The sequence below is a fragment of the Leptinotarsa decemlineata genome, unplaced genomic scaffold (assembly GCF_025532065.1).
Source record: "Leptinotarsa decemlineata unplaced genomic scaffold, Ldec_3_MD MMD2_tig00004307_RagTag_RagTag, whole genome shotgun sequence".
Taxonomy (NCBI): Eukaryota; Metazoa; Arthropoda; class Insecta; order Coleoptera; family Chrysomelidae; genus Leptinotarsa; species Leptinotarsa decemlineata.
Window position 1 is genome coordinate 16,796,573 of NW_027412606.1, and position 19,128 is coordinate 16,815,700.

At 36.2% G+C, this 19,128-nt stretch overlaps 1 protein-coding gene across 4 annotated transcripts in view; it reads left to right on the plus strand.

Annotated features, from left to right (window-relative positions):
- Positions 1-19,128, plus strand: part of Mp (collagen XV/XVIII-type protein multiplexin) — a 423,852-nt gene that overhangs the window by 202,873 nt on the left and 201,851 nt on the right. For all 4 annotated transcript variants that reach the window (XM_074179083.1, XM_074179085.1, XM_074179086.1 and 1 more), the window contains exon 3: positions 17,041-17,291. In XM_074179083.1, the coding sequence (XP_074035184.1) occupies positions 17,041-17,291 (251 nt within the window). The remainder of the gene's footprint in view (positions 1-17,040; positions 17,292-19,128) is intronic.

Below are 19,128 nucleotides of genomic sequence, written 5' to 3' on the forward strand. Positions count from 1 at the left end.
GAAAAATTAGTTGCATCATTCAAAATATATATATACCGGGTGTCCCACATTTTATGTGACAGGCAATATCTGGTTTGTTGAAGGAGATACACAAAAATGTTTCATACAAAAGTTTTAGGAGTTCATGAGAGCTATATTTTGATATAATTTTTAAATATACAGGGAGTTTGGTGTAGGCGCTACAGACCAAAATTCCATTTTTTAAAATAGAACGCCCTGTATATCATTACATATTCAGATGCTACGTTAAATTCTGATATCATTTCATGTTTGGTTTTTGAAATTCGGTTACGGCGTTGTTGAATTATTGCACTTTTCCTTAAATATAAAGTTTCAAAAAAACTTATTTACTCGTACACGAATCCAGTCTATATCTTTTATTAAATTGAACTAGACTACTACTGAATACAAACCATTATTCTCACCTCTACGATACGATATCGATATCAGTTGAATATAATATTGAAATTTTTGAGAATGTGACTAACTTGAGGGTGAATTGCTTTATATTGCACAATTTCATCAAGTAGCTTATGCTTGTTGATGCCATAGTAAAAAATGTTGTTGAATTGTATCTACTTGTCAGTTCGATTCAGTGATTCTTTGCAAAACAGTAACTGTGTTCTTTTTGCGAAAACTCCAGTATGCCTTTCGCGTTTAGTCCAAGTGATTGCATTGATATGTTATTAATTTTTGGAGAATGTCAGAAAAACTGCCGTAAAGCACAACGTCTATACCAAGAACGTTTTCCAGACAGACCCATTCCGTCACGAATGACTTTTTCGAGAGTTGTAGAAAAATTGCGAACTGGGTCATTTCCTTCTACTATAAAGCATCGTCATCATACGAGATCTGTTAGAACTGAAGATTTAGAGATCAATGTGTTGGCTTATATTATTATTCATCCACATGTTTCTATCCGTACTCTTGCAGAAGAAGTCGGTGTGAGTAAATCTAATGTACAGAGAATTCTGAAAGAAAATAAATACCACCCATTCAAAATTCAGTTGATACAAGGTTTCAAACCCACGGACTTTGAACGACGACTTGAATTCATTGCTTGTATTCAGGTAATATTACATGAAAGTCCTAACATATTCAGTCAAATTTTGTGGAGCGATGAATCGCGATTCCACAATAATGGAGTTGTGAATCGACATAACAGTCACTATTGGTCTCAAGAAAATCCCCACTGAGTCCGCGAAAGTAATTTCCAAACTACTTGGGGTATTAATGTATGGTGTGGATTGTTCAATGGCCGCATCATAGGACCTTACTTTTTCAATGAAAATCTCAATGGATTGCGATATTTACATTTTCTTGAAAATGATTTGATCCAGTTGATGGAAAATATTCCCATAGCGGAATGACAAGGAATTTGGTGGCAACAAGATGGTGCTCCTCTTTACAATTCACAGGTTGTTACTGAATATCTGGATAGAACGTACCCAAATAGATGGATTGGTAATAAGGGTCCAAATCGGTGGCCGGCTCGTTCCCCAGATTTATCACCGCTTGATTTTTTCCTATGGGGTTATTTAAAAGATATTGTTTTCTCTACTCCCCCTTTGAATGTGGATGATCTGAAAATGAAAATTCGACTAGCGTGCAGTGATATTACGCCTGATATTATAAGAGCGACTTGTACGAGAGAAGTGATTCGACGTTTCGAAGCCTGTATAATATCTAATGGGCATCACTTTGAACAATTTTTATGACTTATTTCTAGGTACCTACCATTCTTATGAAATGATTTGTCAAGTTATACTATTTACATTGTTATTAATTAAAGATTTGTTTTCGAATACACCTCTTTCAATTTCGCAATTGTTTCATATTCAAAATGATTCCTGACTGAATTCCACAACTCAAAATTGAAACCATTACTTCGAACACCCAAAATTTGTATGAGATATTTAAAAAAATAATAGTCGTTCTCAAGACTTCACATTTTGAGCAATAACTCAACAACAATACAGGGCGTTCTATTTTATAAAATGGAATTTTGGTCTGTAGCACCTACACCAAAAACCCTGTATATTTAAAAATTATATCAAAATATAGCTCTCTTGAACTCCTAAAACTTTTGTATGAAACATTTTTGTGTATCTCCTTCAATAAACCAGATATTGCCCGTCACATAAAATGACCCGGTATATATATATATATATATATATATATATATATATATATATATATATATATATATATATATATATATATATATATATATATATATATATAGAATTCAATATTGAAATACATCAATAAAAAAATATATATATATATATATATATATATATGTATATATATATGTATATGTATATGTATATATATATATATATATATATATATATATATATATATATATATATATATATATATATATATATATACATATATTTATATATACAAAACTTAGGAACTATCTTTGGATGCGATCAGCAGAACGGAAGTGTACTCTTATAACACAAGTTATTCTAATATTTTGCTAAAGTTCATTATCATCGAAAAGGAAAAGTGTTGGTGAGGATGGCCCATTTGGACAGTTGAAACATGTCAATGAAATGAAACAAGTTATCATATTAAAAGAAAGTTTTGACTCCTCACTCATACAGGAAAGGTTATATAAATTTACATAATAAAATGTGGCTGCAGCCACCAGGTCACTGGTGTAAAGTGAGTACAGCCTGATAGAGAGCACGGCACTCCAGCGAGGATCTCTCTGTTATCAGACAGAGAGCCCTCCACTCTAACCTGAAATGTTCTGTTTTTCAGGAAAGACCCAATCCACCGACTCAGGCCCCGTGGCAGGTCGAACGCAACTAGCTCATGCAGAAGACCTTCGTGCCATACACAGTGGAAGACCTTCGAGATGTCTAAAAGTACGACATGGACTTTTCGATTGTGATTTAAGTCTGCGATGGTGTTTTCGACCAGTCTCAGAGCCTGTAACTCAGTGGAGTGTTCTCTCCGGAAGCCAAATTTTTCGTCAGGCAGAACATTTCGGTCCTCAACTCCTTCTTTGAATCTTTGTAGGACGACTCTTTCAGCCAGCTTAGCCGCCGACGAGAGCAGAGATCGGGCGATAGCTCTGTGGGAACAGCAGATTCTGACCCTGTTTTGGGAACAGCAGATTCTGACCCTGTTTTGGGATCATGATCATGCTTCCACTTTCTGGGGATGTGTCTGAGGGTCAACGAGCTGTTAATGATATGTAATAGGTTTTCGACGCAATTTTTCGTAAGCCTCTTCAGCAATTTATTTGTTATTGAATCAGCCCCCAGAACTTCCTTGGCCCTTGCGGCCTTGATATCATCCTTCGGCTCTTCCACAGAAGCCGTGATGATATTTGCATTGTCATATTCCCTTAGGATACGGTGAACCCGATCTTCCAGCAGAATATTGCGGTCGATGTCGTCATTGTCGTCAACGTTAAGTTGAAACTGACGTTCCATCGAGTCGGCAAAGGCAAACGCTTTGTCTGCGGGGGAGTAGCAAACTCCGCGCTCTCCGTGAATGGGTGAGGGAGCAGTCTTCTTCCCCTTAAGTCTGCGGTTGACTCGCTAAAGCTCGTCATCTCCAGGCTCAAAGGATTCCAAGAGCTCCTCCCATCTTCCGTTTCGGTGATCAATGATGGCCAGTTTGGCTTTATTGGCCATTCTACTTGCCGCAATTTCATCTCCTGGGAAAAGGGTTCGTTGATAGAACCTTCTCAAGCGATTTCTCTCTGGTATCAAGGCATTGATACGAGAGGAAACTCATGGTAGCTCTCTCGTACGATTGGGAAACTCATTGTAGCTCTTCAGCGGACACTTCTTCCTGGAGGTGGCTGCTTGAAACGCATCATTCACAGAAAGCTCGAAACACTCAACTGCCGCGTCGAGGTCGTCAGGAGAGCGAAGTGCCTCAGGAGGGGCGCGCATCTCTTTGAGCTGGGTTGTGAAGATATCCCAATCCATTGAAGACCTCATCGCCCAATACCAGGATAACTGGATTATGATCAGAATCCAATTCCGACAGAACGTAAATTTCGTATTCGTATTACCGCTAGGTGCGGCCACCTCATTGACTCGATTTTGGGTCTTTGGATGCGAAGAAGTTTCGGATTCGAAATAGTATTTCCGAGCTTCGCCCTCAACATTATCCAGGACGACCCTCTTTTCTGGCTTCTTTTTGCCTTTTTTGACATTATCCTGACGAATCCATTCGTCATTACAACTCTTGGAGACGACAGGCAGAGGAGCAAAGCCGTCGTTAAAACGCCTCTTTTTAGGCGCTGAAGAAGAGGAAAGAACGCTACGTTCGCGTCGGAATCCCTGTCAGGGTTAAACTCACGAGCAGACGAGTTAGTAGCCACATCCAGTGGCTGGTCTGTCATCAAGTGACACCCGGAACCGGCTGGTTCATTACCAAACATTAAATTTTTATTTCTTTTTTTTTTTTTTCTTTCATTATTTTTGTTTCACACTTGTAAATATGGTTTAGGGTGCATTTACAATTTATGCGGGGAAATAATTTAAATTGTTGTTTTTCAAGAACCTTACTTTGATGAAATCCTACTACTTATTCCTACTATTCAAATCTACTCATGCCGATCCTGTCATCTTTTTTTGTTTTCCTCGAATTTGTCGTTCCGAAATATATTCAAGGAGAGGAGCAGAGAGACGAAAAACCTTCGTCGTCGTGATCGGGTGTAAAAACTGCAATACAATTACGTCGTGGTGCGAACCCACAAAGTTACATGTGCGATTATTCCTTGTCTAATAAGGAATTTCCACTCCTACCATACATCCTTCTGCCATACTACATCAAACAAGGTGAGTCAACTTATTCATTTTGCAATTGATTTTTTTATTCGTACTTTTACGCAAAGTTTGAGATCAAAACAAATCTCAGTGGTGAATCTGCGTCCCTATTTCATACACCGCTTAAAAAACGTTCATGGTCCTTCGAGCCGGATGTAGTTTCTCAACATTTAGATTTGTAGTTTCAAACTTTGCAATAATATAAATTTTGAATGCAACCTAAATTTTTCTCGCGAAATAGCTAGATATATTTGATTTATTATTGTTTGCAACTTTGCATTTCTTCATGAACATTTATCTTTTTTTTTGCGTTCCAACCTCACAGTTCAGAAAACCATCGTTTCTGAGAGTTGGCTGACGTTTTTTCGCGCATTTTTTGTACTGGTGTTTTGGTTCAGATCTTTGTTATTTCAAGGTCCGGCATTGAATTATTTGTTTTGAAATCAGATTCATTTGATTTAACTATAATGAATTCAAATGATAAGCTTGCTCGTACACGAGCATTGCGTTCTATTGCTCTTAGTCATTTTAAATTGATTGAAGAATCGTCAAAAAATGTTGATGACGAGGAACATAAAAATAAGTTCAAAGTCAGCTTTCGGAAGTTGAAAAAGGTAACCAAAGATTTTGAGAAACATCATAATATGCTTATTACTTTGATTGCCAATGAAGCGGATGAGTTGATTACGGAAAATAAAATATTCGACGATTTCACTAGGAGATGTGATGAGGTGGAAACTATTTATTTTGAATTTTTTGAACTCCCTACCGAAGAACAATCTGAGACAACGCTTCCTTCTGCCTCAAATAGTATACTCTGATGCATTCTAATGACGTTTGTTGTATGCCAAAATTGAAGTTGAAAACATTTTCCGGTGACATGACAGAATTTCCTGCGTTTCATCAAATGTTTATGTCCTCTGTTCATGTCAACCGTTCAATTTCTAACGTAGAAAAATTCAATTACTTGATATCTGTTTTGAGTGGTGCGGCACTGGAATTGATTGACGACATTCCAGTTACATCGGCTAATTATCAATCAGCTTATAATCTTCTCCTAGAACGATACAACAATAAACGGGAACAAGCTTTTACTCACTGGAGTAGAATAGAAGCCTGTCAAGCTTTGCGTACTGAAGATGCAACTTCTTTACGAAACTTAATTTTCACTTTCAAAAAAAATATTTCTGTTTTGAGAATTATGGGTTTAGAAACAGATAAATGGGATTTCATTTTATCGTATATGTTGCTAAATCGTTTAGATTCACATACTCGTAAATGTTTTGAACAAAAACATGCCTCGAATGCTATTCCCAAATATGATGATATTCAATCATTTTTGGAAAAACAGTGTATTGCTTTGGAATCTGCAGCTGAAACTTCTAGTAAGCTGTTGAATTTACCAAAAAATAATAATAAATGCATTACTTCTAGTTCATCCTGCAAAAAAACAGTTTCAATTCAGCTCAAAATAAATCAGCTTTCCTTGTTCAATCTCACAAACAGTATAAGTGTTTTTTGTGCTCAGATGATCATATTATTTTTCATTGTCCAATTTTCAAATCGAAAGGTCCTAAACAGAGATTTGATATCGCTAAACAAAATAAAGCATGCATAAATTGTTTGGCCACTTCTCACAACACTTTGCAGTGTTCCTCTACTGGACGATGTAAAGTTTGTAAAAAATCACATCACACCTTATTGCATTTTGGAAATAAATTAAATACAGATTTGAATCAGAATTCTAATTCTCCTGATCCGTCAGGTTCTCGTGCAAACAATGAGGAAATTCCTCAACTTTCTCGAGTTGGGATGTTACTCAACTCTAATTATGAGGTACTATTATCTACAGCGATGCTCAAAATTAAAGATAATTTCGATCAGTGGCTAACTGTTCGTGCCGTGCTTGATTGTGGAGCGCAATCTTCATTTATTAGTAGATCTTTAGCCAATAAATTGGGTTTAAAAAAGTCTAAAATATCCATGTCATTACAGGGGTTGGGAGAAATGTATTCATCTTCTCAGTCGGGGGTCAGTTGTACCATTTCATCATTGACGCAACCTGAGTATTGTTGTACTTTGGAATTTATAATTATAGACAAAATTGGTGATGAACTTCCTTCGACTTCATTTTCAAAATATGAGATGCCATTCACAGATCATCTTAAATTAGCTGATCCTGATTTCAATAAAAAATCTCGGATAGATTTATTATTAGGTAATGACATTTTTCCTTATATTTTGAAAGAAGGAAAAGTTTCATTGGGGGAAAATAAACCGGTTTATCTGAATACAGTTTTTGGATGGATTGTTATGGGTAAAGTACCTCAAATATCTGCTAAATGTGATACTATCAAAGTTAATTCATTTTTTACTAAAGTATCAAATCCAACATTGGACAATATATTACAGAAATTTTGTACTTTAGAGGAGGTGCCCGATATTAAGGTCATTTCGTCTGAAGATAGATTTTGTGAAAATTATTTTATCAAAACTACTACTCGCTACCCTGACGGCAAGTATGTAGTTTCCCTGCCCTTCAAATCAACAAATCTGGATTTTGGAAATACCCGAGAGATTGCTTTACGGCGTTTTCTTTCTTTGGAAAAACGTCTATCTCAGGATAAAAAATTATGTCTTTCGTATTCAAATGTTTTGAGTGATTATTTACAAAAAGGTCATCTCATCAAAGTACCACCTCCTCCGGTAACTGAATTGACTGATTATTTTTACATCCCTCATCACGCTGTCATAGAACATGAATCTTCGACCACTCCTCTTAGAGTTGTTTTCGATGCATCTAGTCATTCCGCGAATAAACCATCGTTAAATGATACTTTATATGTGGGTCCAAAGTTACAAAATGACTTGGTCAAATTACTTCTACGTTTTCGGTTACATTCGTATGTATTCACATGTGATATCGAAAAAATGTACCGAATGATTTGGTTAGCAGAAGAACATCGTAAATTTCAGAGAATACTGTGGCGATTTTCACCTTCTGAGCCTATTGCAGATTACCAACTCAATACCGTTACATTTGGAGTTGCTTCTTCACCGTACTTGGCAATACGTACCCTACATCAGCTTGCCAATGACTATTTAGAATATCCTCTGGCTTCAGAAGTTTTAAAGCATTCAATATATATTGATGATATTCTGGATGGTCATAATTCATTAAAAATCTGCAGAACGATGAAAAATGAAATAATTGAATTGTTGCGTAAAGGGGGTTTCGAAGCTCGTAAATGGGCTAGTAATTCTCTAGAACTATTACATGATTTACCTGAGTCATATAAACAAAATATAGATGTTTGTTTGGATTTGGAAAATAATATAAACACAATTTTAGGATTACGTTGGGATCCCATCAAAGACTTATTTTTTATTCTATTACAGCTGATCAAGAAAAAATATGTACAAAGCGTAACATTTTATCCGAACAAGCCCGTATATTTGATCCCCTGGGTTTTTTGACTCCAGTAACATTCTTTGCGAAATTGATTATACAACGTATTTGGTTGATGGGTCTCGGTTGGGATGATCGACCCCCTATTGATGTATCGAACAAGTGGGAAATGTTTAAGTCCGAACTACCTAAACTCCGGGAAATCAAAATACCAAGACAAATTATTACATTTGGTGGGAAAGCTTACGAATTAGTCGGATTTTGTGACTCATCTCTTAAGGGATACTGTGGAGTCGTTTACGTTAGAACAACTTTTACCAATTCTGAAGCTAAAACTTATCTCGTGTGTTCAAAGTCCAAGGTTGCACCTTTAAAACCGGTCACAATACCTCGATTGGAACTTTGTGCCGCAGTTCTTTTAGCAAAACTAATGGAGTTTCTTCTAGATACTTTCAAAGACAAGATTCGTTTTGAAAATATTTTTGCCTTTACCGATAGCTCGGTTGCTCTTCAGTGGATCAAAGGTTCACCCCATTGTTGGCAAACATTTGTAAGCAATCGGGTATCTTTTATCCAGGAGCGACTTGCACCTAGTTTATGGTACCACATTTCTTCGGAATTGAACCCCGCTGATGGTGGTTCACGTGGTATATTTCCAAGTGAAATGATTAATAATACTTTATGGTGGAATGGGCCCCCCTTTCTGGAAAATCCCATTCACACTTGGCCTTTGGATAAATTTGTATCCGTGAAATCGGCAGATATTAATAAGGAGAAACGAAACATTGTTTTGAATATTATCGTGGAGAAACATTTCATTGATAATCTTATAGAGAAATTCAACTCATTTTTTAAAATTAAAAGAGTAACTGCACTCGTTTTGCGAGCTATTCATAATTTCAAGAATTACAAATCTCGAAACACTGATTACCTCACCTCTCTTGAGCTATACCATGCGGTTGTTTGCTTAATTCGACATATTCAGTCTATATGCTTTGTTAAAGAGATAGGTTCAATAAGGAATGGTGTCCCACTTTGCAAATCTATTAGGTCATTGAGTCCGTTTATTGACGATAAAGGCTTGCTACGTGTGGGTGGAAGGATTTCTCATTCCGCCGCTTCCTATGATAAAAAATACCCCTTTCTTCTGCCAAATAATTCTAAATTCACCAACTTGCTAATAAATGAGGTTCATATTAATTATTTACATTGTGGCATACAATCCACTCATTTTTTCTTGTCACACAATTTTTGGATAATTTCTGCAAAAAAGGTTATTCGAAAGGTACTGAGTAAATGTTACATTTGTTGGAAAACTCAACCCAAACCTTTATAGCCTCCAATGGGTAATTTGCCCAAATTCAGAATTTGTCAAGCCAAGACATTTTCCAATGTTGGAATTGATTTCTGTGGTCCCTTTTCTATAAGAGCCTCTCGTTTGCGAGGAGCCAAAATACTAAAATCCTATGTCTGTTTATACATTTGTTGTGCGACTAAAGCTGTTCATCTTGAACTTGTATCAGATATGTCCTCCGAGGCCTTTCTGGCTGCTTTACGTAGGTTTATTGCCCGAAGAGGCACCTGCTTGAACATATACTCAGATTGTGGTTCTAATTTTATATTTTATATAATTGAGAGGCTAACATCAAATCTTTCAAAACTCATCTCAAACGTGTCGTTGGCAATCAAATTCTCACATATGAGGAATTCAACACCGTAATCATTCAGATAGAGTCAGTGATGAATTCCAGACCATTGTGTTCTATTAGTACAGACCCTAATGATCTGGCAGTGCTTACACCTGCTCATTTTCTTACATTAGAGCCTCTTTCAGCTTTACCGGATCCTGATGTATCTCATTTGACGATCAATCGTTTAAATAGATGGCAATTATTACAAAGACTTCATCGTGACTTCTGGAAACGATGGCGCCTTGAATACTTACATACTCTACAACAAAGATATAAATGGACTAAACCACTTGAAACTATTACTCCAGGAACCATGGTTGCTATTAAAAATGATAATGCTAATCCTTTAGATTGGCTAATGGGCCGAGTAACTGAATAAACTTTAGGTACTGACGGGGTCCCTCGGGTTGCTATTGTAAAAACTACAAAAGGTCTTATTAAAAGACCTTTAGTTGAATTATGTCCTCTTCCTGATTACGATGACTACTTCTGAAAATACGCTAAGTATTTTCAGGGGGGTGGGAAATGGTTCATTACCAAACATTAAATTTTTATTTCTTTTTTTTTTCTTTCATTATTTTTGTTTCACACTTGTAAATATGGTTTAGGGTGCATTTACAATTTATGCGGGCAAATAATTTAAATTGTTGTTTTTCAAGAACCTTACTTTGATGAAATCCTACTACTTATTCCTACTATTCAAATCTACTCATGCCGATCCTGTCCTCTTTTTTTGTTTTCCTCGAATTTGTCGTTCCGAAATATATTCAAGGAGAGGAGCAGAGAGACGAAAAACCTTCGTCGTCGTGATCGGGTGTAAAAACTGCAATACAATTACGTCGTGGTGCGAACCCACAAAGTTACATGTGCGATTTTTCCTTGTCTAATAAGGAATTTCCACTCCTACCATACATCCTTCTGCCATACTACATCAAACAAGGTGAGTCAACTTATTCATTTTACAATTGATTTTTTTATTCGTACTTTTACGCAAAGTTTGAGATCAAAACAAATCTCAGTGGTGAATCTGCGTCCCTTTTTCATATACCGCTTAAAAAACGTTCACCGGCATCTGGCACTATTTTGCCGTGCAACTCTGACTGGGGCAGGCCCAGAGAAGAGATTAATTGGCATATCAGACTAACAATCTCGCCCCTCTCCTCACCAGCCAGGCTGCGAAGCAGTTCCTCTATGCTGCTATGACTTCAACTCACGTGGAAAAATACCAGAAACAGGCTTTGAGCAAAATGACCGCTTAGAAAATGAAATATTCAAATGTACTCACCGAAAACGTTGTAGCCTGCTCACTACAATACAACGCACACACTATTAACAAGCCAGAAACACTTCAGTAGCTGATCATCAACCAGAAACACGTTTAGCACAGGAACGCTCAGACATGTCAGCTCACTTCCGCTGTCGCCAACGGGGTTGTGTCTGTACGTGCAGATCATCCACTGTATTAATTTTATTTATTGTAACTGTAATTGTGCTGGTATTGGTGTGGTTTGAGAACGTAATATGCCCGTTTCATCGACGCATGCGCAACACCTTCTCCCAAGTTCCGACTTTCAGATGACTATCGGTAGGTACAATGATATTATTCTTTGCTTGTTTGTGCTTGATCTTTCTTCAGTTTGCCAGTTGAGTTTTGCAACTTACGTAGTAGCGCTTGCCTTTGTTTTTCAGAATATTATTCGTGTAGTAAGACCTAACTTTCAGGCAACTGGAATAATTGAGTTTAGTTCATCGTTTGGATTCAAATCAATTGAACTGTTCAGACGTGTAATGGCGTTTTATTTCATTCGTCTGGTAAATGGGAGATTGGGATCATCTGTGGCGGGATACTTGTGGGAAAAATAACCTACCTTACGCCCATTGAAGATCCAATCTGAATTCTACTGTTTAAACTCATACTAGCGTTTCATTTCAACCCTCTGGTAAATTAGAGGTTGCGATTATCTGTGGCAGTATACTTGTGTGAGAAAATAATTCACTCTACGCCCAATCAACATTCAATCTGAATATTAGTGGTTACCTATCGACCCCCCCGTTCTCCACTGTGGCACCCGCAAATATGGTTTCAACGCCGTAGAGTGATCTCTATGTTGGGCACGACTCACCAGAGTCTGTCTCTTGTCGTGCGATGCCTACCTCTATACTAAGGCAGCATAGAAACTCCTTGATCACCCCACGGTTACACCGTGGAGACCCACCCATGATCCCACATTCACCGTGTCGAACTTCATGACTGATACACCATCAAGCCAATACACAGGGTGGAAATCTAGTCGAGGCTCTTTTCACGTCTGAAGGTAAGAGAGTGATGACCACTACAGTAGCAGAGGGTCAGAGTAAGGGTTCATGTGTATTCTATACATCATTAAGAAAATTAGTGTTTCGGTAGAAATTTAATAATATAATAAATGCATCATACACAATATTCGACTCGTGATCGTTTCATTGAATCAATTGAAAATTTAATGAACCTTCCTTTCTATTTTGAATGTATATGTTTTTGAATACAGATATTTTTTTGAATATTGGAAAATTACTATTACTAAGAATCATTATCGTATTATGAATGTTCATGGAAACTAATCAACAAATGAATCATTATTCATGTTATTTCATGAATAAGTCTGATTGCTGTACCTACACAGTAGGATCTGGTGAATGCCTACCGGAAAATAACAACTGACGAGTTTCGAGGTATAACCTTTCATCACTACAGAAAAGATACGACCCAAATAGCAGTGTGTCATGGACTCGACTGGCTTCAACACAGCTTGACTGCGTGCATGATAGCTTCTTCTAAGAGAAAGATATCTTACAGCTTCATGTCGTAAACAAATATTCACAAGCGAAGAAGAAACATATCATATACTGATAGGTTAACCGAAATAAAAGTGAGACTGGAAAACCAATATCAGTGATTCAAAGAAAAAATGTTTCCTCTCTTACCTAGCTTGATTACGTACATGAGTAGATTATGTTCTGTATTGTTGAAAGCACTATTTATTATACAATATCTCATAGAATCTTCATACCACGTTCATATTCGGCTTGTCAGGAAGAGATTGAGTTTAGTTCCATCAGGAAAATCTGAAAGTCAGTTTTATCAAATGGAAAATATGATTTTTGATATCGCTGTGATATTTTGAAACATCTGCATCACATTTCAAATATTCCACATGCAATCGAATATTTCAGATGACAGATTAAAAATCCACTCAGTTTTCCTCCTCTAAAATAAAATAGATCGTCCGGGTTCGGAAACAGTCATAGCTTTACTTTATTGGACAGCCAAGCCCTTCTGATTCGAAAAATCCAATACGAATATAAAACTTAGCACAAATCCCAGTATTATATGGATTTCGTTGCAATTCCAATATCGGGATGCGACACCGGTTCAAATCTTGAATATTTGAGAAATCTGAAGAAAAAGAATTTGAAATGGTAATTTTAATAAAAGCACATTGGTTTGGTAAAAAAAATAAAAGGGATATTGGTGAAATGAGAATTTTGCGAGTTCATTTATATGGAGCTAGGTTAGTATATAACCGCATAATCAGGATTTAAAAGAAATTTGTGAATAGTAGACCCATCATGTCACATATTCGTTAAGGCACCATGGTCAGCTCAAATAGGTTACCAAGTTTACAATCACCAGTTAGGGTTAAGTGCTCATGATATTAACAATTGAAAATAAATTTATTAGTAGTGTGAACAATCGTAATCCAGGAAACAGGCTTTCCAAATATATTCATATATTTCAAAACGGTATCGGTAACGTAGTATTGATTTTGGTCACTGACACATACCAAGAAACGTCAAGAGATAATGTGAAGCATTTGTATGAACCAAAATCTAATATGAAAACGTTACTTGATACCAAGTTGAGGATGATAAATCCTTTTGTCAAGAAACAATTTCCATAAACTATAGGCGACAAGCTGACTAAAAGCGGATTTCAAGCATTCCTTAAGCGTTATTGTATATATTGACTGAGTAATGTGTGAGCAATGATGCATAGCTGAAAGCACACAATTGGAATATACCAATAGCAGGTGGATTTAGCGAAAATGCAAGCTCCCGGATTGTTTCAGAGTTGTGGAGAGATGGCAGAAAAGAATCGTGACTCGTTAGGAATCAATTGAATATTGTTGATAACTATAGCAATGGCTCTGTGATATTGGAAATACCACTTGAAATTTAATTACGTCTCTCTCGTCGATTAAACGTCACTTTAAATGTTGCCCTCTTTACAAACCAAAACATTTTCACCTTTCAAAGTAATTTACACTATAAATTTTCAAACAACTATTAATTTTGCCGTGTGATATTGCATGAGTTTCATGTGAAAAAAATGCCAGTTCCTCAAACTATATTTTTCATAACTTCGAATATAGGACTATAGAGTAATGATTGGTTCCTATGATATATTATGTGGAACAAAGGAATAAATCATGAAATAGTTTTATTGAATAATTTTATACTTAGGTTGACAAATGCGGAAAATTTCACATCAGCTATGTTAATGGACTCATCATATTGACGATTATCGTGGATGTATGTTAGATATTTATTTTGTTTCTCTACTAATATATATTTTAAAGTAGACCGCGTGTGATGTTTTCAGTTCTTCGACGTTTCGGCTTTGGAGACACTTTAAAGAAAGTATGACTACACAGATGTATGAATCTGCCTACTCACCAGGTCTCGTCATTGATCACGACCGTGTGTACAAGCAATGGAAGAAAACCAAGTGAATGGTACCAAATATACTTATAAATTAGGAAAAAGAGTTCGAGTGGGTCAGTCTAGTTCTAAACTCCAGATATTATCAGAAGATGGCAAATGAAACTTGGTCGAAACGAAAAACAATTCATTTCATCATGAACTTTTGGGAAAAATGAAACCAATACGGAAAATCAAAACTACATGGCAATTTACATTAAATGCTAGAAATGACGACCACTTTGTTGAATACACATAAGTTGTCGGTCCAGACAATTTCTGTGGCAATTTTTTAGCGTAATAGGTGTAATAATAATACATGCATCTTTTATTTGTTGTTCGAGATGGTCGATATCTGTACTTGGTATTGAAAAAACTTTATTCTTGACATATCCCCAGACAAAAATCTAATTCCCAACCTTTCTTGGAAATTGGTTCCCCTGAGTGAATGTTCATTTGTATTATTCCACCTATAATGAATATTTCTTTCAAACCAACCGTAGTTGATGAATTTTGATTCGTCCGTCCATATAATTTTAAACAAATATGTTCTTTTTCAAAATAGTTCTGGTGGATTTTACAGAAATCCCCATTTCATGGGCAATTTATCGTAAAGAACAATCTTTATTAGCATAATTTTTGTAACTGGTCAATCCTAAATAGAAAAAAAAAGTGTTCACTGTGTAAATTTTTCTGTGGTAAAATTTGCCTACCCATTACATTTATTTGATTCCTCACTCTTCCACTAATCACACATTTCCTTGTTTTCTTTCTGTCAAATGCACCATAGTCCCTCAAATTTCTTTCTAATCACCTTGAAACAAAAATATACGCAGTGAGTGACAACAAAAACCCCCACATCCTGAAGGGTCAGTCTTGACGAGCAAAGCCTTTCCATATCACGGTAAAAAATGAGCAGCTGTTTGGATAACGACAGATTGATTTTGTCCACCCCACCCCACTTTCCCTTTTCAAATGATGCAGTTACTAAACAAACAACTCTACTCTAAATATACCTTTTTACATATCGACCCAATATTTATCATGATTTTTAGATCAACCTCTATACTCTATATATAACTTCATAACTGCCCATGTAAAATTCGTATATGATCTTTACGTTCACAAATCAATATATATGTTCCATTTCCAATTCTCAAAAGACGTAAATCTCGCTACATTCTCGCAACATTCAAACTACGCACCATATTTTCAGTACGTCACAAAGTCAAATATGAAAGTTTTTAAGTTGTATTCATTTTTCTAAGGACAAAACACAAGCACTACAGGAAAATCCTTGAGGTGCTCTCATTGCGGTGCCTGTGCGAAAGTAGCGATTCACATTGGATATGAATAATTGCTGGAGATCAAATCCATTCGGAAAAACGTTCTGAGGAAGCGCAGTTCTCCAGATGAAAGAGTTTTTGACCACTGGAGTTCGAGGTGCACTGAGTTGAACCTCAAAACGATGAGCAGCCACAGTCCGTTGCGTATTTCTGATATGTACCGCTCTTGGTAGAATCAAATGTGCTAATCAATTGAACACTTTCCGTGAAAGTATCTATATAAGAGAGACAAATCTCCAACCTTTTTTTCGATTTTCCAGGTTATCGAGGTTGCACGTGATGTTCGCGTCTCCAATCGGGCGAATGGTTTTTTTCTGGATATAATCCAGCAACTTCAGGGTATGTTTGGGAGCAGAGCTCCATACATGGGAACAATACTCCAAACGAAATCTGATCTGAGCTTTATAAAGTATCAAAAGTTGCTGAGGTGTGTACAGTTTTCTGGTTCGGTACTGTGTTCCAAGCTTTTGAGAAACAGTATTTGCAATTCCAGCGACATGATTGTGCCAAAACATATTGGTGTCCACTTTAACCCCCAACAAACTTATCGAAACAAAAAGCGCAAATGTCTGTCCTGACATTATTATATCCAGTTCGGAAACACTTATCTCCTTGTAGAAAGCCGATTCCTGGGTTTTTGTGGCATTGAACTGAACCTGGTTACTTTCACCCCAATTCGAAATCACTTCTAAATCCTCATTGAGATATGCAACCTCCTGCTGCCGATGTCCTGGATTCCAAATGGAATGACAATACAAGTTAATTTTCGTCAGCAAAGCAATATATTGGATTCTTGGTTTTCTCCAATAACTCGTTGATATACAATAAAAAGAGGGTAGGTATTCATGATGGAACCAGTTCACAAAATATTTCCTATTGATGGCGAAATACGTGTTGCGTTTTTGTAAACTTTTTTAGTGAAAATCTCAAAATAAAGTATTTTTGAATATGTTATAGATTTCCATCAAGCATCGGTAGATTCTTTCATATATTTGATAGAAATATAGTAGTTTCAATGAAATACTGAAAAGAGTTTTTTGTTCTAGTTGCCGAGTACGACCTTCTAGGAGCGTCCGCTGCAGTGGGAATACCTTTTCACGACTCTAAGATGTACATTGATGGCGACGGTCACGATGGCTTTCCTGCCTACGGATTCAAGATCGGATCAGACGTGAAAATCGCTCACCGCCAGATATTACCCGAGAAGCTGAGTCCTGAATTTTCAATTTTAATAAGCGCCAAGCCAAAAAGCAGACGTGGGGGATTTATCTTTGCCGTCGTCAACCCTTATGACACGGTGAGTAACGTGGTGTGGTTAGCCCTAATCACCCTTAATTGGAGATCAATGGAGGTTGATGAATTATATATTTCATCAGTGAAAATCATATTTATTCTTGATGTTTCTCGATATCATGGACTGAAACAATTTCACTGGTTTTAGGATCAATTCTGAAAAATCCAGAAGAAAATAATTATGATTTCTATTCTTTTAACTGGGATTATTTTATTCGAGTCAAATTTTGTCATTATTTTATATATCACACATGATTAAGGACATTACATGAAAATTACAAAATGGACTATTCATAGAATTCCTAAGAATTTACCAAAAACGTATCACAACTTTTTGTTTGAGGATCTTGCAAAATATCGATGGCAAATTGTTGCAAAATACATATAGAATTTATGAAAAGTGTACTATTCATTTTCACAAATGAAGTTTTTCAAATGTATAGCGTCTGTGAGCTCAAATTAACAATAGACCACTTGTGTGAAACGATTCAGTTACTCGATTCACATATACCGTACGTATCACACATAGCAAAATTTACACACAAAGATCAAAATGCGGCTACGTAAATTCAGTATTTCGGAAAAATAAAAAATACCGGTAAGAGACAAGATAAAATTTCGGATACCACTCAAAAGCATGTCACACGTTTACTAATCAGTGGAACCCGAGTTAAGGTCGCAGTTCATATGAAGCCGCTTCGATCATCCTCATTCTCGTGAAAGGAATACTATTTTCCAATGCCAATCATTTCATCCAATGGCAACACAATATGTCTAAAAACTTGTTTAAACGATGTAAATTTGAGCGGCAACTTTTACAATTCATAATCAAACTTCAATACCACACGCGAATTAGTTATTGTGCAACTTTTGAGTTTGAAGTATCAAAGAGAGCATTCGATATGAAATACGTAGGTACTTCACAATTTTTTTAATAAACCAAATGTATTTTATGACAAAAATAGTGAACCATTATTCATATCAATCAGTAATGCATTGAATGTTTATGAAGTTTTCAATAGTTATTATGAATCTACTGACAAAATCGCAAAAGTTCGATAATATTTAAATGAGTCTGATTAATATTGATCTGTACACAGAACAGACTAGAATACCAAGAAGCAAGAATTGAACGAGATGTAGAAATCTTTTCAGCAGAATAAATTATTACCATCAGATAATTTATAAAGCAACACACAGAAGAAAGAAGAAAAATAATGAATAGACAAACACAAAACAATCGAATAATATACAGGGTGTCAATTCGAAAACTTCCCACCCTTAATATCTTCTTTCCAGTAAACAATATGAGGAATCGAGAAAATGTTATAGTCATGGGTAAACACTTTCATGGATTATTTGTAGTCCTTGTGGTTCAACCTCTTAGAAGGGGTAGATGGTACCATTAGAGTTTCAAATGGGAAGGAGGTCAAGTGGCACATCATTTTGATTGGCCTTCTGCTTCCAATGGTACCCTGACCTATCATTGTTTGATGAGCATTTTCCGAAAAATAAAATTCTGAACTAAAACAAGTGATTATTATTACACCTATACTGAGATGCATGAGCATGGTTTGACCAGAACTAGTAGGAATATTAGGTGGTACCGTTCCAACCCTTCCTTCATTGGGGGTAACATTAGCCTTTAGCTCCAATTAATTCCCATCATAAAGTGTTCTAATAGTAAAACGTAGATGGTAGTGAAGTTGTGTTTAGTAAATGCTGAAAATCGCAGAAAGTGTACGGATAGCCGTCCTTTTCCGCTTCTTCTGCTGTGAAAAGTTACTGTTTCCAGGCAAAAAATTGGTTCGCGAATGTGAACGATGTACTCTTATTGTGCA